Source organism: Oncorhynchus kisutch, linkage group LG9 (assembly GCF_002021735.2).
Source record: "Oncorhynchus kisutch isolate 150728-3 linkage group LG9, Okis_V2, whole genome shotgun sequence".
NCBI classification, from domain to species: domain Eukaryota; kingdom Metazoa; phylum Chordata; class Actinopteri; order Salmoniformes; family Salmonidae; genus Oncorhynchus; species Oncorhynchus kisutch.
Genome location: NC_034182.2, coordinates 4,401,910 through 4,423,868, shown reverse-complemented (window position 1 = coordinate 4,423,868; position 21,959 = coordinate 4,401,910). Strand labels below are relative to the sequence as shown.

The window sequence follows — 21,959 nt, the reverse complement described above, 5'->3', positions numbered from 1 at the left end:
CCCACCTACCTTATTATACCGGCTAGTCCAAACCCCACCTACCTTATTATACCGGCTAGTCCAAACCCCACCTACCTTATTATACTGGCTAGTCCAAACCCCACCTACAGTGCCTTGCGAACGTATTCGGCCCCCTTGAACTTTGCGACCTTTTGCCATATTTTTGCCAAAGCAACACAGCTCATCACCCTGAACACACCATCCCCACTGTCAAACATGGTGGTGGCAGCATCATGGTTTGGGCCTGCTTTTCTTCAGCAGGGACAGGGAAGATGGTATTTCCCTTCCTGTTGATGGACTCTCTGGCCACTCCTAAATCCCACTTAGTCTTTCCCTTAACAGTCACCTCATAGTAAGATCTTCCTGAGGAGATGCCTTTATTTCCAAGGACACAGGGACAGGTGGTAAACCTCTTTGGGTTGTCAAGGAGATCTTGTTGTTTCTGTTGATCTCACTTCTTTCCCATTTGTCGACAGGATGATATAGGGGTTTGCCGTATCAGGGTCCAGAGTCACATCCACTGCATAGCGCTGCGCCCTCTTCAATTTGACTTTATCCATCTCTTTATTCAGTGTCTCCTCCAGTTGGGACACAACTCTCCTCCCAGTCCCCACATACAGATCACTGATCTTAGACCAGCCCTTGGTGGGTGGAAGGGTGCAAAGAGATGGGAAGCTCTGTAGGAGGTGGAGGTGGTCCTCAGTGTGTGAGAGCTGCTCCAGCTTAGTGCTTCTCCTCTGTAGCTCAGTGATTTCCTGCTCCAGCTCTTTAATGAGCCTAATGAGCCTAATGAACCTTTCTAGATCTTGTATGCAACATTTGCTGTACTACTGCCATTATCTTCCCCAGTTCAGCCATCTTCTCTCCATACTCTTCCTCTAGAGGGACTGTGTTGTGAGTCTTGTGTTTTGCCTCAGTGCAGAACTGATACACACATGTCTGGTCAGTTCTGCAGAACAGCTCCAGGAGTCTGTCGTGCTTCTTACACATCCTGTCTTCCAGGTTCTCCACAGGTTTGATCAGCTTGTGTCTCTTTAAGGCTGGGACTCTCTGATGAGGCTCCAGGTGAGTCTCACAGTACGAGGTCTGACACACCAGGCAGGACTTCAGCGCCTTGAGCTTCATCCCAGTGCAGATGTCACAGGAGACTTCTCCAGTTTTGGCAGGGAGTTGGTCTGAGCTGCTGGTGGCTTTCACTTGAACTGATTTCCTGAACTGAGCAGCCATCTCAGAAATGAATGTATTGATGAACAGATCTGGTCTCTTATAAAATGTTTTTTTACACATGGGACACTGGCACATGTCATTGCCATCCCAATACTTCCTGATACAGGCCATGCAGAAGTTGTGTCCACATTGAATAGAGACCAGCTCAGTGAACACATCCAGACAGATGGAGCACAGGAACTGCTCTTCAGCAAGGACACTGCTGGAGGACGCCATATCTAGACGGAGACCAAGGTAAAACCATAAAGCATTTCCTGCAATCAGTCTGCTCTTGACAGTTTTCCAGCATTGCCTTATGGGAAGACTATTCAATCTTGATACAAGGTGTTACCAAGAAACTTAGAAAATAGTTATATAACCAAAGGACAAAGAGTTAACGTTGGCCTACTGTAGCAAAGAAAAAAGGAGAATAAATAAACAAACACCGTAGAGCTGATCTTCAAATGTCCATGTTAATCTCTCTACTCACCTGCATGTGTTTGTGGATAAGATTTTGGTTCTACTTTCTGTTAGGTGTTAAGAGGTCCAAAGACTGAATTTCACTATTTAACAGTTTTCTGAAGAGCTGGGGAGTTGGGTCTCATACACAACATACTGCAGGCTTTAGTTTCACTTCAGAGAAATGACATTGAAAATGTTCCTCCTCCCCACGCAACACTGCAATGCACTTCTCTTCCTGGAATAATTAACTATACACAACCCAAGAGCACTCACTTGCCCAACACCTATAGCCCTATTCTGATTGGACCATTTCGTTTTGCATGGCCCAGTTCCCCCGTGTGGGTGGAGAATTCACTTAAGGACCAATGGAATATTCTAAAATATGCAATCTCCACTCAAACGGGGAACCGGGCCATGCAAAACGAACTGAGCCAGGCATTGAACACAGACTTCTCGTCAAGATGGAACAGCACACTCCGGTAAAACGAGAGGGGTGGTCTGTGCATATTTGTAAACAGCAGCTGCTGCACGAAATATAAGGAAGTCTCTAGATTTTGCTCGCCTGAAGTAGAGTATCTTGTGATAAAATGCAGACCACACTATTTGCCTAGAGAGTTCTCAGCTATACTTTTCATGGCTGTTTATTTACCACCACAGACAGATGCTGGCACTAAGACCGCACTCAGTCAGCTGTATAAGGAAATAAGCAAACAGGAATCCGCTCACCCAGAGGTGGCGCTCCTAGTAGCCGAAGACTTTAATGCAGGGATACTTAAACAATTTCCATCAGCATGTTAAAAGTGCAAGGGGGAAAAAATTTTCTAGAGCACCTGTACTCCACACACAGAGACACGTACAAAGCTCTCCCTCCATTTGGTAAATCTGACAACAGATATATCCTCCTGATTCCTGCTTACAAGCTAAAATTAAAGCAGGAAGCACCAGTGACTCGGTCTATAAAAAAGTGGTCAGGTGAAGCAGATGCTAAACTACAAGATTGTTTTGCTATCACAGACTGGAACATGTTCCGGGATTCCTCCGATGGCATTGAGGAGTACACCACATCAGTCACTGGCTTTATCAATAAGTGCATTGAGGATCTTGTCCCCATAGTGACTGTACATACATACCCCAACCAGAAGCCATGGATTACAGGCAACATTCACACTGAGCTAAAGGGTAGAGCTGCCGCTTTCAAGGTGAGGGACTCTAACTCGGAAGCTTATAAGAAATCCTGCTATGCCCTGCGACGAACCATCAAACAGGCAAAGCGTCAATACAGGGCTAAGATTGAGTCGTACTACACCGGCTCTGACACTCGTCTTATGTGGCAGGGCTTGCAAACTATTACAGGCTACAGAGGGAAGCACAGCCGCAAGCTGCCCAGTGACACGAGCCTACCAGATGAGCTAAATTACTTATATGCTCGCTTCGAGGCAAGCAACACTGAGGCATGCATGAGAGCATCAGCTGTTCCGGACAACTGTGTGATCACGCTCTCTGTTGCTGACGTGAGTAAGACCTTTAAACAGGTCAACATTCACAAGGCTGCGGGGCCAGACGGATTACCAGGACATGTGCTCCGGGCATGTGCTGACCAACTGGCAGGTGTCTTTCACTGACATTTTCAACATGTCCCTGATTGAGTCTGTAATACCAACATGTTTCAAGCAGACCACCATAGTCACTGTGCCCAAGAACACGAAGGCAACCTGCCTAAATGACTACAGACCCGTAGCACTCACGTCCGTAACCATTAAGTGCTTTGAAAGGCTGGTAATGGCTCACAACACCATTATCCCAGAAACCCTAGACCCACTCCAATTTGCATACCGCCCAAACAGATCCACAGATGATGCAATCTCTATTGCACTCCACACTGCCCTTTCCCACCTGGACAAAAGGAACACTTATGTGAGAATGTTATTCATTGACTACAGCTCAGCGTTCAACACCATAGTACCCTCAAAGCTCATCACTAAGCTAAGGATCCTGGGACTAAACACCTCCCTCCAACTGGATCCTGGACTTCCTGACAGGCCACCCCCAGGTGGTGAGGGTAGGTAGCAACACATCTGCCACGCTGATCCTCAATACTGGAGCCCCTCCGGGGTGCATGCTCAGTCCCCTCCTGTACTCCGTTTACCCACGACTGCATGGCCAGGCACGACTCCAACACCATCATTAAGTTTGCAGACGACAACAGTGGTAGGCCTGATCACCGACAACGACAAGACAGCCTATAGGGAGGAGGTCAGAGACCTGGCCGGGTGGTGCCAGAATAACAGCCTATCCCTCAATGTAACCAAGAATAAGGAGACGATTATGGACTACAGGAAAAGGAGGACCGAACACACCCCCATTCTCATCGACGGGGCTGTAGTGGAGCAGGTTGAGAGCTTCTAGTTCCAACAAACTAGAATGGCCCAAACACACCAAGACAGTCGTGAAGAGGGCACGACCAAGCCTATTCCCCCTCAGGAAACCAAAAAGATTTGGCATGGGTCCTGAGATCCTCAAAAGGTTATACAGCTGCAACATCGAGAGCATCCTGGTTGCATCACTGCCTGGTACAGCAATTGCCCGGCCTCCGACCGCAAGGCACTACAGAGGGTAGGGCCCAGTACATCACTAAGCTGAGTGCTGAGTGCCATCCAGGACCTCTACACCAGGTGGTGTCAGAGGAAGGCCCTAAAAATTGTCAAAGACCCCAGCCACCCCAGTCATAGACTGCTCTCTCTACTACCGCATGGCAAGCGGTACCGGTGTGCCCCCTCCCATCCCCTCTTTTACACTGCTGCTATTCTGTTTATCATATATGCAGTCACTAACTATACATTAATGTACATACTACCTCAATTGGGCCGACCAACATTGGCTAAACGGGCTATCTGCATTGTGTCCCGCTACCCACCACTCTCCAACCCCTTTTACGCTACTGCTACTCTCTGTTTATCATATATGCATAGTCACTTTAACCATATCTACATGCACATACTACCTCAATCAGCCTGACTAACCGGTGCCTGTATGTAGCCTCGCTACTTTTATTTTTCACTGCTGTTTTTACATCTTTACTTACCTATTGTTCACCAAATACCTTTTTTGGTACTGTTGGTTAGAGCCTGTAAGTAAAGCCTTTCACTGTAAGGTCTACACCTGTTGTATTAGGCGCACGTGACAAATAAACTTGGATTTGAAACACGTTTCTCTCGACCACATGTCCCTGAACTGTGGAATCTCTCCACTTGTGAACATGGGAGAGACACTCTAAAACCAGGAGTGGTGGGTTGTTGTGAAGCTCATTTGTGCTGGTTAGTCATGCATAACGGGGACAGGAGAGCACTTGTAACCATGAAGAGCCTGCTTAATCATTGATGTTCATCATGACCGGAGTGTCCACATTGATATGCACACAGCACAACAGATCAAAGAGGGTTGTCGCAACATCTGCTTACCAGTGATAAACTACCACTAACCAACATGCACGAGAGGCAGGCGCTCATTAGATGCAGTTAATGTTTTTCTCCTGATGGAACTGTCTACAATCTGTTGTGATAAGATAACAGGCAACCACTAAAGAAATATTCATTAATGGGCATATCTGTTGCTGGCATGATGGTACACATTCCTTACACCTGAAAGGTAATCCACTCTAAAGGAATTCTCAGGGGACATGCTGAAGATGGTTCGGGTCTCTATGGTTCCATGATATGGTGAAGTTGTCTGACAGCATCCAACCACGACTTTTCACAGGAGTTTTATTTGGAGGCGACAGGCAGCTTGCTGGTGGCCTGTCAGGTAGGTTAGTGCTATCCGGGGTTCCTTGGGACATCCCTACCCTAAACATAACCATAGTCCTTACCTAACCCTTTCCTTTACCATTTTCAACGGTAACTTCTATGGAGTAGGGACGTCCCAAGGGTCCCGGATAACAAGGACCACATCAGGTAGGAGGCATCCGTCAAACCGTTTGAAAGTGATGCCAACATATCAGCCTTCCTTCTCCCAGACAGACAGAACATACAGACAACACCACCAGTGGTATAAAACTGTCATTACAGTGATTTATTATAATGAACCATGAAAATAGCCAACCAGTGCAGTGTTTGAGTCTCTCTCCTCTGCACAAACATACACTCACACACACACACAAATAATAAAAAAAGACTACACTGAATAGTCCAGAGAGGAAAAACTAAATAAAAAAAGTGCTACGGTCACAGAAACATTAATCTTTGCCAAGAAGAGCGCTCGTATTTACAACCATATTCCAAAATGGGATGGGAGCCAATTGTACAAGCATAGGAAAGAAAAGAAGCGAATATATACAACCTGTTTCCGGAGAAAGCTGGAGTAACCACCTATACATTAAATTACAATTTCTACAAATAACCATTGATATTCAAAAATAAACCGCTAACGTCCTACCTACGGGTGAGACCTCACTCTGGCTACCACAGAGGACTACTGCACTCGTTTCACACCATCACTTCCCTTTCTCCCACACAGGACAGACAGACACACACATACAGTCCATACACCTCCTCACACACACACACACACACACACACACACACACACACGAGTGCAGTCTCCTGGGGCAGTGAAGCGGGCTCCCAGAACAGCATTTTCTGAATCACTGCAGCGGTGCACAGATATTTGTTAAACAGTGGAATAAAAATAATAATTCTGTATTTTTTTATCTTTACAAAAAGCTTTCTGTTTGCTATAATGAGCCACTAGATAAAACAAATAAACAGTGTAGAAGAGCAGACAATAGACAAAGAGAAGTAGAAGTGAAAGGCGGACTAACTGACGAAGGGGGGTGGAGGCTGGAATGTACATTGATACAGAAAGTGCAGGACCTTACAATAGAAGTCCAAAACAGACAGAGACGGTCAGACGGTCAGGCACTCTCTCCGCCACAGGAGGGAAATTCAAAAGAAAACGGAGGGAGGGACGTCGGAGAGAGAAAGAGTGGGATGAGCACCGGGGGAATCGTCCATCTTCATTTCAAACACAAAGTCTCTTAATAAGATTGTTTCACGGTCCTTGTTTTCAGTTTGTCCTTTAAAAAGCACCCCTTTATCCCACGTTCTCCTGTTTTTCCATTGGCCATGTGTTCAGGTACATAGAAAATATTGACAGCTTTTGTTGCTTGTTGTGTTCCGCGGTCTGTCGGTCTGTCGTCAAGCTCCTCTCAGAGTGAGTTCACAGGGGCTGGCAGGGCCAAGGGGGAGGCCTGCATGGAGGCGGTCAGTGCCACCCCGTGCCCAGGTACCCAGCGTTGTGAAAGGGGGCGGGGGACGCAGGGGCCCCACGTGTTCCGCTGGGCATCGGAGTGGCGGTGGGCACGGCCTGGGCCGGCTGAGTCTGCTGCTGGGGAGGGGGAGGAGGGGGGGGCAGTCCAGTCTGCTGGTGGGGCGGGGGGTAGGTGGAGGGGGGCACCGAGGGGTTAGCGGTACCGCCGGTGTGCATCAGCGGGGTTGGAAAGCCCCCCAAGTTCTGAAAGTGGTGAGGGGCCTGCACTTGCATGGGGACACCGGTGGAGGAGGCAGGAGGAGGGGGTGGGGGTGGAGGAAGAGGCAGGCCCTGGTTGAGTGACAGGAGGGTGCTGGCACTGGGCTGCTGCAGCTGGTGGGTCTGGCCCTGTGGGGGAGGTGGCGGAGGAGGAGGGAGGGAGGACTGGGGGGCTGTGGTCAGGAGGAGCTGGTGCTGCTGGACAGGAGGAGGCTGCAGGTTAACGTGTAGCAGGGCCGGGCCGGGCCCAGGGTGTTGTGGTGGGGGAGGGGGAGGAGGAGGGGGAGTGGTAGAGCTCTGGTAGTGCAGGGTGTGGGGAGGAAGAGTCTGCAGGAGGGGCTGGGCTCCAGGGGTGAATGGGGACATCACGGAAGGCTTGAACCCAGGGAAGGATCCCACGGTGGAGGCTGACTGGCTGGGGAAGTAGACCGCTGAGGCTGGAGGTGCTGGTGGAGGAGGTGGAGCGGACTGTGGGCTGTACTGGGAGAAGAGGGGCAGCCCTGGTTGAGCCTGTGGCTGGGACTGAGGAGGAGCAAAGAGGAAGGCCCTCTGGCTGCGGTAAGGGGAGCCCTGAGCCTGGGGGTTGGGGGAGTGGAGGAGTGAGGGGGCAGCAGGGTGTAGCTTGGTGGGGGTCAGGGGGGCTGTCTTGGGTACGGCAGGCTTGCTGGGCTGCTGTGGGGCGGCCTGGGAAGGGGTCCGAGGCCGGCTGTCACTCTCCTCCTCCTTCACTGGGCGACTGCCAGGCTGGGACGGGCTGCTGGGGCCAGAAGAACACGGCTAGGGAGGAGAGAGAGACTGAGCGAGGGAACGGGTAAGTCATGAACAATAACAGCCTACATCAGGGGTAGGCAACTACATTCAGCCGCGGGAGGATCTTTGTTGGAACGAATGGTCGGGGGGCACACTGCAAACTGACTACAAAAAGAGATTGTATTTGAAAATAACAAATCATGTCATACCTTGATTACATTGAGACACCATCATGTCTTATTCTTTGTGGGAATACTTGGGAACAGATTTCCTGAATTTTACAGACCGAAAACTAAAATCAAAACTTTGACGGTTTTGGCTCATGGGCCGGGGCACCGGTTGCCGACCCCTGACCTACACTATAGGCTGTGTGATGGCTGTGTTTGGCAGCAGCATGTACTTCACACTACTGTTTGATCCAGAAAGCAGAATGTTTCTTACCGTGTGGGTTGGGGTCCTCTGCAGGCTAGGAGATGAACAATCTCTGACCGGGGCCTCACTGCCCTCGGTCTCTCCATCTGAAACAAGCACACATTATTACAATTAAACTATCATCAGTAAAGAAGTTATGTCCAAGTGGTGTGTGTGTGTGTGTGTGTGTGTGTGTGTACCTTTGTCCTTGCTGTGGTCACTAAGCGACAGGGCTCTGTGGTAGCCACGCTCTCTTGCCTGCTCCACCGAGGTGGACGAGGTCCACTGTCCCTCTCCCCCCTCTCTCTCCCCCTCGACAGGGGGCTCTGTGTCCTCACTGGGCTGGGGGGTATTTGACTCAGGCGGGGTGGGGGCCACTGGAGCTTGGGCCGGAGCAGGAGCCAGGGGTGGAGGCTCTTGGGTGGTCTCCATGGGCAGAGGGAACATCTCCACCAGGGTAGGTGTTGTAGAGACAGGCGAGCCGCATTCCATTTTGGAGCCGCTGCGCTGCGCCTCACGCTGACGTTTCCTGTACTCCAGCAAAGACACCTGGAAAAACACATGACATCACACAAAACAGACATACCTTCATCAGTCCAGGAACCGTAACACAGCTTGAATGGGCAGGCTGAATAGAGAATATAGCAACTCACCTTTTTCTTCTGTGGGGGATTCTGTCCTGACCCTCCCTCTCCGGTGCTGTCTCCACTTAGTGAACGAGAGAAGGCCAGCGTTCCCCCCTCCTCAGGGCAGGGGTAGAAGAGAGACCCTGCAGCCTCTGTGAAGGGTCCTGCTGCCAAGGGTACTGGTACAGTCACTGTCACAACACCAGCCACAGCCACCGCCTCAGGCCTGAAGGCCAAGATGGGCTCCAGGGTGTGTGAGGGGGTAAGGTCCCTCAGGTTAGAGTTGATGGGGGAGAAGGACAGACCCCCTGGCCCTGACAGACCCACTCTCTCTGGACTCTTCATCCAGGGGGAGAGGAGGGAGGAAGAGGCTGGGTCTGTGGGGGGGGCCTCGCTGCTACCCTCAGCCCCGGTCTCTGGCCCCTCCTCTCCCCCACAGTCCTGGGACTCGGCGGTGGGGGGCTGGGGGCTCAGGGGGGCGCTGATCTTGGCCTCGTGGGGGGGCAACACCTCCAGACTGGGAGCCCTGACCGCTACACAGGGGGAGGAGAGCAGCGAAGGTGGCCGCTCAGCTTCTTGGGGGCTGGGTCTGCGACTGCCCTCTGGTGAGCTGTCCAGGGAAGACTCGCTCTGTGGACACAGGAACAGAGATATTAACACATCGTTCACTTCCCTCTATGAGTGTGTGTGTGTTTGTAGGTGAGAGTGTGTGTCTTACTTCCTGCGGGGCACTGAGTGTGTGTGTAGGAGTGCTTGGTAGAGCCTCGGGGCTCGGCTCCTCCATACGGGTGACGCGGGGTGGCGTGGCCAGCAGCAGGGGTGTACCCGGCGTCTCTGATAGGTCGGCCCGGGTTGGCGTGGCGCAGGGAGAGCCGTAGGGGGTGGAGCTCTCTGACATGCAGGCATCCAGTGGACACAGACGTCGCTTCTTCAGAGGAGTGGGCAACTCTGTATGACACATGCACAGAGAGGAAGGGTTACTCACATGCAAAAAACAGACACTTGCATACATGACTTATGTTCCTTCTAAGTGATGAGAAACACATTCCTGAGTCCTCACCAGAGTCCTCACCTGGCAAGGTGTAGCTTCCATTGTAGGGGAGTGGGCTGTCAGAGTCCCCGTTGATAGGAGGGCTGAGAGGGCCCTCGCTAGGCATGACCAGGGTGGGCCGGCCGCTGCTGGGTGGAGGGGTGGTGGTCTCCTCCTCTAGAGCCTGCTTCAGCCAGCGCTGTGGGGAGAAGACAGGGAGGGAGAGGACTTAGACATGTCAACCACAAATACAAATCACGTTCACTAATCTCCAAGACAGAGAAAACCTAAGTCTCTGTTACTGACAATAATACTGTCCCTCTGCTGGTAACACTGTCAGTCTGCCTTTCTATCCTGCAGCTATACCTGACAGCTAACACTCTCTCCATTCCCCTGTGAGGTGGTGAACAACATACCTTCTTGCAGGAGCCTGAGGTGGGCGGCGTGTCGGGCAGCTCGCGGGAACGCCGGCGTCCGGTGGGCACCCCAGGGGTGGTGGGGCTGCGGTTGGCCAGGAAGGGCGAGGAGAAGCGGACGTAGTGTTTGGGCGTGCTATAGACGTGCGGGCCGGGGCCCATGCCGGGCAGGGCGTTGAGCTGGGTGGCCAGCACCTCCAGGTCGCTGCTGATCCTCAGGGGCCTCTCCGGGATCGGCTCTGGGGTCCGCAATGACCGCTCCTGCTTGTCGACGCACCACTCACTCACTAAGTGCTGTAGAGAGACAGAGAGAGAAGCACACTGCATTTGACTATAGTATTGAGTCACATTTCACTAGAAGGAATAGAACATTCCTATTAGTCTAAATAGAATAGTGACTAGTCGTGTTTAGGGGTGAGCACTGAGCAGTGGCTAGGATACCTTTTTAGTTTTGGGGTACTTCTGCCCGGAGCGGTTTCTGTCAGGGGCCGGGGAGCCACTGTAAGGGGGGCTGGTGTCGGGGGCATGGGAGGAGAGGGCCTCTGGCTCGGGGTCCCTGGAGGCCTCTACGTCTGGGCCGTCATTGGCCAGGGGGTCCAGGAGTTCCCCAGGCGAGCCGGGAGGTATGTCAGAGCAGGTGCTGATGGTTCGCGCTCGCCGCCGCTGCTGCCCAATGTGGGTGCGGCTCCGCGAGAAGCTCTTCCTCTGCTTGCTGCCTCGCAGCTTGGCCGGCGTGGGCTTGTTGAGACCCGGCTCCTCCTTCACCTCTAGCAGGGGCTGGGAGAGACAGGTTTAGGAAAGAGTACAGTAGCATAGTTTTGGATGGGTTTATAGTCACCTTTATAGTTAACCCTTCAGATTATTGACAACATCCACTTTTAATACTAACGACCTGGTGAGTGCAGGCATAAAGAACTTGTTGAGGCAACTATCACTTACAGTCATGATACCAGGAGACTGTATGTCGGCCTCGGGGGTGGCAGGGGGCTCCTCCTTGATGCCCCCCTCTGACTTGGTGCCGATCTTCTCCAGGGCCTGCTCCCGCCTCTTCTCCCTCTTCTCCATGCGGGCAAAGGCCTGCAGGATGGCCTCCATCTTCCTCTCTTCACGGGTCTGTAGAGGAGAGGAGGACAGAGCAGTAAGCGTTAGTCCACGTGGCCTAGTCTCCTGAACCCACTGGGCCTAGAGGGGGAGGGACACGTTATCGCAACACAGGACAGGCAAGAGGCAGTCTGGCTGGCTAGCTGGCAGAGAAAAAACAGCGGCGGCGCAGAATGACAGAAAAAGGACCACCACTTCCTCTTCCAGTGGAGGAAAAACCAATGGAGATAGAACAAGTAAACACCCTGTTGATGTGAGACCAAACTAACTGGAAGTGGGAACGTAACATTAACCCTTACCAAACCATTCAGGGTGTATAGAACACCACGGCTGCCTCCACCAGACTAGTTTGGCCACCCCCAGTAGCAGAGACACACTGGGGTCTGCCACAGGGCCGGTCAGTGGAGAGAAGATGGAGGTGGTGGGGGGGTTAGTATGTTTGTCAGTCAGTGGGGTCCCCTATGAGGTGGAGGGGCAGGCAGGCAGGCAGGGGGGGTATGTTTGGGGTTGGTGGGTCAGGTTTACCTCCGGTTTACTCAGTCCCAGACAGCTGGAGGCCCCCACGCCTTGCAGATGGGACTCCTCCGCTGGGCTGGCCTGAATGGTTTACAGAGAGACAGCCTGGTTTAGAAGACAAGAGGCCCGGTCCCCCCCAATAACACACAGAACATACACACACCACCACGGTTCCCCACTCTAGGGGCTTCAGTGTGTCGCCGACCCTCAGGGATCCTCAGACAGGTGGGGGTGTGGAGGTGACCTGGGCACTACAAGGTTATGAAAGAGGGGAGAGAAGAGGGGGGCAGATAGGGAGAATTGCTGCCTTATGCCTGTAGACGTGTGTCCAGTCAGGGCTTCTTCACCTTGTCTGCTTACACCAGCATATCCAGTAGCAACACAACCCACCACCACTGGAACTCAGCCACTTGTTCACCACAGTGTCATAAACCACATACTGAACCCACGACACAAGGAAAGAAAACGAAGACAATAGCAACCAACCCAATCACCAACTTTCACCAAGGTTGATGACAAGCAACTACATACCACCTGCAACACCCAAAACCAAACCTTAGTGCAACCAACATATTAACTGTGTGTTCCATGCCGTGTCTGTATCCCTGGCACCAAACCGGATCTTTAACATGAGTGTGGGAGACATACCATGCCTAACACACACAGACATCCCCCAGCGTTAAGAGCCCATGCAGACAGGGCATTGTTTTGGATGACTGGTTGGGGTTGAACACCATAAATACACCAGACCAGAGGTCGACAGTTACGTCAGAGGACGACAGTGAATCCAGAAGCTCTTTCTTCCATAGTTTTGGGAGGTTACTCCTCCTGGACCAGCTTGCATCTTCCCTTGGAGGGAGGCAGGCTATTGGATGTCCAAAAGTCAATAAGGCCCGGGCAACAGAAAAGCCCCCCACCTTCTCTCTCCATTGGCCAGAACGATGAGTCAGCGCTTTACACCTTGGGCCTAGTCGTGTGAAAGGGAGCTGACGGCAGGGTAATTTCCAGAGTGTGTGTGTCTATATATATGAAAGAGGGAGCACATGCCAGCGTGTGTGTGAGCCCATCTCTCTGGGTCACAGAGCTCTTTAGCAGGGGAGAGGGTAATTGGCCATTTCAAAACAGTTGGCCAATTTTGTACGTGAGGGTCATACTCAGACACACAGGGAGAGTTCCAGTACTTACATGTGATGAGGCTGGGGCTCTTGTTTACTCAGCTAATGAGAGGGGAGGAGGGGTAGGGGGGCCTGTGGCTCTGGAGGGCCCGGAATGGTGCAGTGTGTGATCGTTTAGCAAATTAACTCTTAAATAAATGAGGAAAATAACCCATGTATAATGATGACCAAAACACAGAGCCTCAGTGTTTGAGGGCTCTGCGAGAGGAAGTGAGTGAGCGACAGAGAGCAGGGGGGGCCGCGGGCTAGGCTACACAGCAACAGAATGAGGCAGAGACAGCAGCAGAAGCAGGGAGGTGTGGAGGGGGGAACCACCACCACACAAACAGTGACCCATACCAGCAAGGATGAGCTTTTTCCTATGGGTGAGAGGGGGGGGGTTATGGGCTGCATACAGCAGGGCGCGCTGCAGCCCTGGCTCACAGAACTTACCATCTTCCTCTTTCTCTCTGCAATGGTCTCCTCTGACTCCATCTCTACTTCACTGCTAACGGAGTTATCAGGTTGGTCTTCTACACCCTCTAACTCTGTAGGATCCTGTTAGAGGGGGAGAGGTGCTTTATCATGGCACTGACCAACCACAGGCAGTCTGGCTACAGACTAGAGGGTCTAGAGTAGTGAAGTGGTAGGTGTGGGGGGGGGGGTAGTCTGGGGGGAGAGTGACAGTTGGGGGCACTGACTGGGGACGTGGTGGGTTTGTCTGTGTACAAACTTGCTCAGAGCTTGTATTCGGTCCTAGGCAGTCAGAATAATAGCAAAACGCAATCGTACCCCGTTTCAAAGAAGAACGAAAGACCAGGTTCACTTCTGTAGTACCTTGTGGTACATTGTTTTGAGCCCACTCCCAACAACTACCCTGTCATATGTCAAGTTGTGGCTCTTGTGGTCACACAAAGGTCTGTTAGCGCACAATGACAGATGTGGACAGCTTCCAAATTCAGCGTGTTAATTTCATGGTTTGTGCTTGTTGTTCCGATAGAGATGCCTCGCACTTCATCTCTGACGTCAGACCCTCTTCACCATTCCTCATTCTAGACCAGGCCTGGGCAACTCCAGTCCTCTGGGGCCTGATTGGAGTCACACTCTTTACCCAATCCCTAGCAAACACACCTGATTTAAACTAATTCCATTCTAAACTGAAGCTCATGATTGGGTGATTATTGGAGTCAGGTGTGTTAGCTGGGGAAAGTGTGACACCAATCAGTCCCCCGAGGACTGGAGTTTCCCAGGCCTGTTGTAGACCATACATCAGATTTTTTTTAAATCACTCGTCGTGGGAACTACCAGTCCCTACCACAGAAGCAACAGGCTTGCCGATAAGACCTATGGCCTGGGTCGGGGTTATTAGACAATGCAACAAAATGTTTGCAATGGAATAGGAAAACAGACATTTCTTACTGGACAGGTTCAGATTGTACCTCTGTTTCACTGAGCGTTTTCTTCCGTTTGGTATCTACTGAACACAAGGTTGGGGACCACCCCAGAGACAGAGGGCTTTCTCTCTGTGTATAACACTGAGTACAGGGATGCCTAGTGGTGCGTTCAGGAGCTCCTGCAGCAGAGAGGACACAGCGTGATAGCATGTCTCATCTGCCACTAGAGGGCTAGATGCCTAGATGCCAGACAGCTCTGAGCAGCGATACACGGCATGGTGAGAGAGATGGTTGGGTACAGGAGTGGGCTTTGGGCCAGGGAGAACCAAGATGGATGATAGAGGAATACAAGTAGTCTACGAATGGATAACACAAATAAAACAGAAATGCAGCAAATAACAGAAACATTTAAAAATGGCTACACGCATGGACATTGGACGCTAACTAAATGGAAAACAAGCTAAATATGATAACACAAAGGTCTTCAAGAGGAAAGCCAACTTATAGGCTCCTATGGGGCAATCTTGAACAGAGAGAGTGATGGGGACCAGGGGGGGAGAGTGTGTGATGGAGACATGGATTGAGGTGAGTTGTGCTGCCAGGGAAATCTTACCTGGTTGTTGGAAATGGAGAGGCGGAGGGGCGATAGCTTCCTCTGCTTGCCGTCGGCCCCCAGGCCCTTGGTCCTGCCGTCACAGTCCAGGGTCATGTTCTGATTCTGGCTCAGGTCCAGGTGGTCCCCTCGCTGCATCATGGGCTCCTTGTCCTTGCGGCCCCGCCGGCGGCTGCTGGCCTCCAGGTTCTCTGTGGGCTCCAGGTTGTACTTCAGCACCGGGCACTCTGGGTTCCCCCTCACACATGCACAGTCCACCTTGTATTTACTACAGAGAGGGGAGAGAGAGAGAAAGAGAGGGGGGGGAAGAAGCGGGGGATAAGAAAAAAAGGTAAAATCGGTCTAACTAATATATATATATATATATATATATATATATATATATATATGTATGTGTGGTACTAGGTGATCAATTCCACCCTGCTTACCAGCAGCCATAGTCATAGTCGAAGCCTATGGTGATCTCGGTGCCTTTGCTGATGGACCTCAAAGAGTAAATGTACAAATGGAGCATACCATCCTCTAATACATGACGCACCTGTGAGAGACACGAGACCGAGAGAGAAGAGAGAGGTGGAGAAAAGGGGAGGGAGAGAGAGAGGCACCCATTGAAACTCATGAGGTTACATTAAGTTGAAGTTAGTGGCTCTGGGAGGTGTGGTCAGGGTTTAGAGCCGTAGGTTTTGTATCGTGGTCTACGATTGGCCACTCACCTCAGAGTTGGGGGTGCAGGAGCGTCGGATGAAGCGGGCCTCATTGCCAAAGCTGCGGGCGTCCACGCACATCTCCAGCCCGTCAAACTTTGAGTAGAACAACACAAAGGGGTACGGCCTGGGGGGGAAGAAAGACAGAAAAAGATTAATGAAATGCAGTGCTGGGCAGACACTTAGTAACATTGGGGATGTCCATATGGTGACCAGGGGAAGACAGCCAGGAGCTCAACAAGAGCTGAGAAAGAAGGTGAGGGACTTCACTGCCAAGGAAGGACCACAACAAACACACCCCTCCTATCAATCTCTCCCTCTACCTCTCAAATGCCTCAGACAAACAACTATGGAAAGGAGTAGAATTCCACTTTTAAATTTGAGCTGAGGTTTCTAATTGAGCTCAGGTTTCCACCAGATGGGTCCTCACCTCTTGAAGAAGCATCCGTTGGCCTCAAACTGCTGTCGCAGCATGAACTTGCCCCTGTACTCTATGATGAGGGAGTCTGGAGCCAAATCCCTCACTGCCTTCAGGATCTTCTTGTTCTTCTGAACCTGGCTCTGAAGAGGGGAGAGACAACAGAACATGAGGACAAAGGCTGGCTGGCTGGCTGACACTGATATTTGCAGAGGCAATGTGTGTATACAAACTGTGTGTATGCTGCCTGCTCAGGCACTTTGAGGACACATGTTTGTAGGTCACTGTGTCGGTTCCAGCTACCTCCACGGGCGGTTTGAAGGTGGCTGTGTGTGTGTTGTAGGCCAGGGTCTTGCCGTCGCCGGCCTCCTTGACGCGGAGCAGGATCTGGACGTCCTCGCTGTACTGGTTGCTGCCGGCATCCTCGTAGGCCTCCATCCAAGCCTTCATCTTGTTCTCCCACAGAGACGGGTGCTCCCCGGGCTCCATTTCTGGAGCGCCACCCTTCACTCTGGAGGACTTCCTGGAGCCCTCACGGAACGCCTGTTAGACAACAGACTCCGGTAAGCAGACAGCATAAAACAACAAGGTTTACCAGCCGTTTAAGCGACGTTACATAGTGCATAACAAATCGACAGATTTCTGTTCAAATAAACATGCCAACTCATTTTGGGGTGAGTTGCTCCAAATACATGTAAAACTCAGAGGTACAGTTGGGGTCAAGATAAGAAACTATTGAGTGTCAATAGGATTGAATGGAAGTTTGAACACAGACCTTCTTGGCTCGGGCCGAGGTGGCGACAGGCTCCTTGTCTCCGCTCCTCTTGCGTTTCTTGTCGGCCTGCTTGTTGCCCGCCAGGCGGCCGGTGGTGAGTGTGATGCTGGTGGGCGTGTGCTGGAAGGCCGTGTACAACTCCAGCGGCACCTCGTCCCCACTCTCTGTGGCACTGGTGTCCCCGTCTGCAGAGATACATACCGGTATGCCTTAATAAAGCATTGGTAATAAAGGTTTATTTGTGCATCTTGTACAGAGGGTCCAACCAAAGCAAAGTTTTCCTGGTTCTAACCTATTTAGACAAATCATTTCTCAAAGGTAAAAACAAGATTTTCCATAGCAATCTGCCATTCTAAATGTCTGCATTGTTGTATTACTCGATGTGCCCAGCAGGTGTCAGCATTCAGCTGAATCAGAGATGTGGTCCTGGGACCCCCTGGGTGCACATTTGAGTTCTTGCTCAGCACTACACAGCTGATTCAAATAACCAACTCAGCATCAAGCTTTGATTATTTGAATTAGCTGTGTAGTGCTAGGGCAAAAAACATGTACAAATTACCTTGACTAACCTGTACCCCTGCACATTGACACGGCACCCCCTTTATATAGCCTCGTTATTGTTATTTTGTGTTACTTTTATTACATTTATTTAGTAAATATTTTCTTGACTCTTTCTTGAACTGTATTGTTGGTTAAGTGCTTGTAAGTAAGCATTTCACATTAAGGTCGACACCTGTTGTATTCGGCACATGACAAATAAAATATGATTTGATTTGTGGCCTGGATCTCTCCAGGCCCACAAGGGGAAGAGGCTGCAGTAGTGAGCAGAGCAGCCTGACTTACACAGCCTTTATTACACTGCCATCTGATCTGAGAGCTGTTTACTGGAGCGCACTGGGAGGGACTGGAAAAGGTAGGTATATATCTCACCATCTCTCCACTCACCGGACATGTTCTCCCTCTTGCGGGTCTGCAGCACGATGGCCCGGTCTCTGTCCAGGATGCGCGGCTGGCAGCGCTCACACAGATACGTCTCAGGAATGTGCTGCCTGTCGATCCCCATACAGTCTATGTGCTGCCACACACTGAGAGAGAAGAGAGAGGAGAGGGCAGAGAGTCAGTAACAGCAGCCATTCACAATGCAACAGGGGATCTAGAGAGGGTTCACTAATCCCAAAGAAAAGTTGAGATGAGACATGGACACTGTTTGAAGGCTAGAATGTTCATAAATCACTGCTAGGACAGTATGGACTCTGGTCTAAGTCACTGTGACCTGATAAAGGAGAGGGTCTATCCCAGTTCCTACCTGCACTTGTCGCAGCAGATCATGTAGCCGTCGTCGTGGGTGAAGCCACAGATGCAGCGGGTGATGTCGGCCCCGTAGCTGCCGTCCTCCGAGGTGCTGAGTGTGGTGCCCCTGGAAGCCTCGTCCTGCAGGCCCCCCGGCACAAACAGCCCCTCGCCTGGCTGGATCAGCATGGAGGGGGGAGGGGAGGCCGGGGGAGTGGGCGGGGGGCGCGCCCCATAGTTGTGGTCCTGGGGAGGAGGAGATAAAGGTGTTGAAGGTGACACAAACAAGCCACAAAAATAAAAGAGTCGCACACTATATATAAACTCCCAGTAAATCACCAACTTTCGGCATCACTGTGACTTCTTCAGGTTGACACATACAACAATAGAATGTCAAACATTGAAATTATAATTCTAATAAGTGCAAACGGCCACTTATTTTTCATATGAATTGTTCAATTGTCTTGAATTGGAATTTCCTTTTCGTTATTCACTAAGCTAAGAAGGCATTGTGATTGACCCTAACCCATATCCACAGTCTCCTCCCCCAGGTGAGTGAACTAGCCTGTATGAGGAGTATTCTAGTGAACGGTAGTGTCCGTATACTGTATTATGCTGTACGGTAGTGTCCTGTATTATAGTGAACTGTACTATAGTGTACGGTAGTGTCAGAGAACTGCATTATAGTGGCCGTGTCCTGTATTAGTGTACGGTAGTGTCAGTGTCCTTTATTATAGTGTACGGAAGTGTACCGTATTATAGTGTATGGTAACCATGTGTATGTGACAAATAAAATTTGATTTGATTTGGTATTGTATTATAGTGTACGGTATTGTACCGTATTATAGTGTACTGTATTATAGTGTCCTGTATTGCAGTGCACGGTAGTGTCAGTGTCCTGTATTACAGTGCACGGTAGTGTCAGTGTCCTGTATTGCAGTGCACGGTAGTGTCAGTGTCCTGTATTGCGGTGCACGGTAGTGTCAGTGTCCTGTATTGCGGTGCACGGTAGTGTCAGTGTCCTGTATTGCAGTGCACGGTAGTGTCAGTGTCCTGTATTGCAGTGCACGGTAGTGTCAGTGTCCTGTATTGCAGTGCACGGTAGTGTCAGTGTCCTGTATTACAGTGCACGGTAGCGTCAGTGTCCTGTATTACAGTGCACGGTAGCGTCAGTGTCCTGTATTACAGTGCACGGTAGCGTCAGTGTCCTGTATTACAGTGCACGGTAGCGTCAGTGTCCTGTATTAGTGCACGGTAGCGTCAGTGTCCTGTATTAGTGCACGGTAGCGTCAGTGTCCTGTATGACAGTGCACGGTAGCGTCAGTGTCCTGTATGACAGTGCACGGTAGCGTCAGTGTCCTGTATGACAGTGCACGGTAGCATCAGTGTCCTGTATTACAGTGCACGGTAGTGTTAGTGTCCTGTATTACAGTGCACGGTAGTGTCATTGTCCTGTATTACAGTGCATTATAGTGGTGTACTGCAGTTTAGCGTTGAAGTGGAGTGTACTCACGGCGTAGGGCAGCCCAATGTAACTGTGGGAGTGGTGAGAGCTAATGCTGTAGATCTGGTGCGGGTAGCTGGACTTCTCCACCACCACAGGGCTGGCCTCTACTGATTCAGGTCTGCTGGACAGAGAGAGAAACAGTTAGGAGGGGGATCCCATTCACAACGTAACAGAGAAGAGAGATCAGTGTGTTGTAAATAGAAGAGGTGCAGAAACAGTAAGGGGGATTCCATTTACAACAGTAAGAGAGAAGAGAGATCAGTGTGTTGTAAATAGAAGAGGTGCAGAAACAGTAAGGGGGATTCCATTTACAACAGTAAGAGAGAAAGCAGAGAGCCGGGAAAAAAATGAAAGCTAGACAGGAGGGAGAGAAACAGGAGGGAGATGAGTAGCGTTAAACGACAAGTAGAGTGAGAAAAGGGGTAGAATAGGAGAAAGAGCAGAGAGAACCTCCTCATAAGCAGTGAGTGTACTGTTGTGCTTCATTGATTCTCCTCTTCCACTGTCTTAATGAGGAGTGTTTATTTGGGAGGGCTTTAGGGGAGCTGACAGTGGTTGTGACAGAGTGAAAGTGGCATGTGTGTCCCCTGCCCTCTTCATATCACCTTTGCTAACTGGACAGAGCTAATTGCAGGGATAATGACTAAATGAGGGGCCTAATCTCTCCACAATATTTAAACCTGAGCCTCATTTCTGGAGGACACACACTACTGGAGGCTAACACACAACATTGACACACGCAGAAACAATAACAGGCATTCACTTCCGTGAGCTCTTTATCAAACCGGTAAATCCACTTTTATTCTATGACATTGCAGTGGCACAGAGAAAGCCTGTTGAACATGGGAGTATGGTTAAATAGGCTACTTCTAACTGGCATTGAAGGAGGGGAGAGGGGTTCAAAAACAAGGGAAGTGGGATTGGCAAATGGACAAGAGAGGATATGCAGGAGGGAAGGTGTGATGGGAGGAGTGACACTGTCAGGAGAGAAGAAAAGAAAGACCAGTGACAGCCTAGGCAGTTGAGACTCCAAGCTGATGTCATGACAAATCAGAAGGCTAGCTGAAGTTCCAACAACTAATACAGCAACTCCTACACACAGACAACCTGTTGGTCAAATCCTCCCCTTCTCATGCAGGATAGTCCAGACAACTGCTACAAGGTCAAAGAGAGGGAGAGGAGAGATGCCCCCAGGTGTATCTGAGGCTGGCTTTGCACATTCACACACATTTCAGAAGCAAAATGAAACCTTGACATGAGGCCAACTGCCCTGCCAAAAAGTTTGGCTAACAATGCAGAGTACAAGAGAAAAGCCCACTAAACAAACTGGACAGCTTCACAGGTACCATGTTATAACATATATGTGTGGTCTGATGGTGTAGTAGAATCCCTGAGGGGATGCTATGGCTCTATGGCTCAAACAGGCTATGTAGCATATTTGGACATCGAGTACAAGGAACAGTTGACACACAAACCCTGAATAATAAAGAGAATATGTGAAACCACACACACTGCCCCGCAGAAACACTTCCAGACAGTAACTGGAATACATGACAAGCCAGTAGCAGCACAGTAGGGTAGCAAAACTAGGCTACTCAAACGAATGGACGTGCCACGTGTCAGCATGTTAAAGTACAAACACACCTCTCCAATGCTCCAACCCTCCCTCTCCTTCTCTCTAGACACCCCGTCCCTCTTAGGGTAAAGCAGCACTACAGTACCTGGCGGAGTCAGTCTTTCACCCCTAGTCTCCCCGCGTGCTGCACACCATGACCTCTCAATGCTCGCTGTGCAGCACTTCCTTAAATATGGTATTGGCGCTCAAGCACCAGGAGCTTTGTGTCAAACTGAAAACATACGTGCATGTAAAAAGGTCTAGGGGCGGGCCCCAGGGAAGTTGTGTGTACATAACTTGCTGAAACACACACACACACAGAGAGAGAGAGAGAGATCACTACTCTTCCCAGGGCAGAGAAGTATCCCAACCCAAATCCAAAGAAACTTTAAAGTAGGCCACTGAAAACAGTGTGAATGATTTACTAGAGTCAAATCTATACTTCATA

General features: G+C 50.5%; 2 protein-coding genes across 17 annotated transcripts in view; both read right to left on the bottom strand.

Annotated features, from left to right (window-relative positions):
* Window positions 1-213: 213 nt before the first annotated feature.
* LOC109896367 (E3 ubiquitin-protein ligase TRIM47-like) lies at window positions 214-2,102 on the bottom strand. Its single transcript, XM_031831583.1, has one exon. It carries the CDS (start codon window positions 1,441-1,443, stop codon window positions 787-789), a length of 657 nt encoding a protein of 218 aa, XP_031687443.1. The 5' UTR covers window positions 1,444-2,102; the 3' UTR covers window positions 214-786.
* A 3,606-nt stretch (window positions 2,103-5,708) lies between these two features.
* LOC109864517 (inactive histone-lysine N-methyltransferase 2E) overlaps window positions 5,709-21,959 on the bottom strand; it is a 29,867-nt gene continuing 13,616 nt past the window's right edge. For 3 of the 16 annotated variants that reach the window (XM_031831565.1, XM_031831564.1, XM_031831566.1), the window contains exons 3-22: window positions 19,903-20,017; window positions 18,406-18,635; window positions 18,030-18,184; window positions 17,100-17,308; window positions 16,628-16,867; window positions 16,337-16,467; window positions 15,916-16,033; window positions 15,631-15,740; window positions 15,203-15,470; window positions 13,649-13,753; window positions 12,051-12,122; window positions 11,364-11,537; window positions 10,866-11,201; window positions 10,425-10,745; window positions 10,039-10,207; window positions 9,697-9,926; window positions 9,006-9,608; window positions 8,553-8,901; window positions 8,383-8,459; window positions 5,709-7,968 (exon numbers count right to left, since the gene is read on the bottom strand). In XM_031831565.1, the coding sequence (XP_031687425.1) occupies window positions 6,928-7,968; window positions 8,383-8,459; window positions 8,553-8,901; window positions 9,006-9,608; window positions 9,697-9,926; window positions 10,039-10,207; window positions 10,425-10,745; window positions 10,866-11,201; window positions 11,364-11,537; window positions 12,051-12,122; window positions 13,649-13,753; window positions 15,203-15,470; window positions 15,631-15,740; window positions 15,916-16,033; window positions 16,337-16,467; window positions 16,628-16,867; window positions 17,100-17,308; window positions 18,030-18,184; window positions 18,406-18,635; window positions 19,903-20,017 (5,053 nt within the window). In that variant the 3' untranslated portion in view covers window positions 5,709-6,927. Of the gene's footprint in view, window positions 7,987-8,382; window positions 8,460-8,552; window positions 8,902-9,005; window positions 9,609-9,696; window positions 9,927-10,038; window positions 10,208-10,424; window positions 10,746-10,865; window positions 11,202-11,363; window positions 11,538-12,050; window positions 12,123-13,648; window positions 13,754-15,202; window positions 15,471-15,630; window positions 15,741-15,915; window positions 16,034-16,336; window positions 16,468-16,627; window positions 16,868-17,099; window positions 17,309-18,029; window positions 18,185-18,405; window positions 18,636-19,902; window positions 20,018-21,617; window positions 21,738-21,959 lie in introns of those variants that run through there. The other 13 variants (XM_031831579.1, XM_031831568.1, XM_031831569.1 and 10 more) reach the window with 13 other exon arrangements.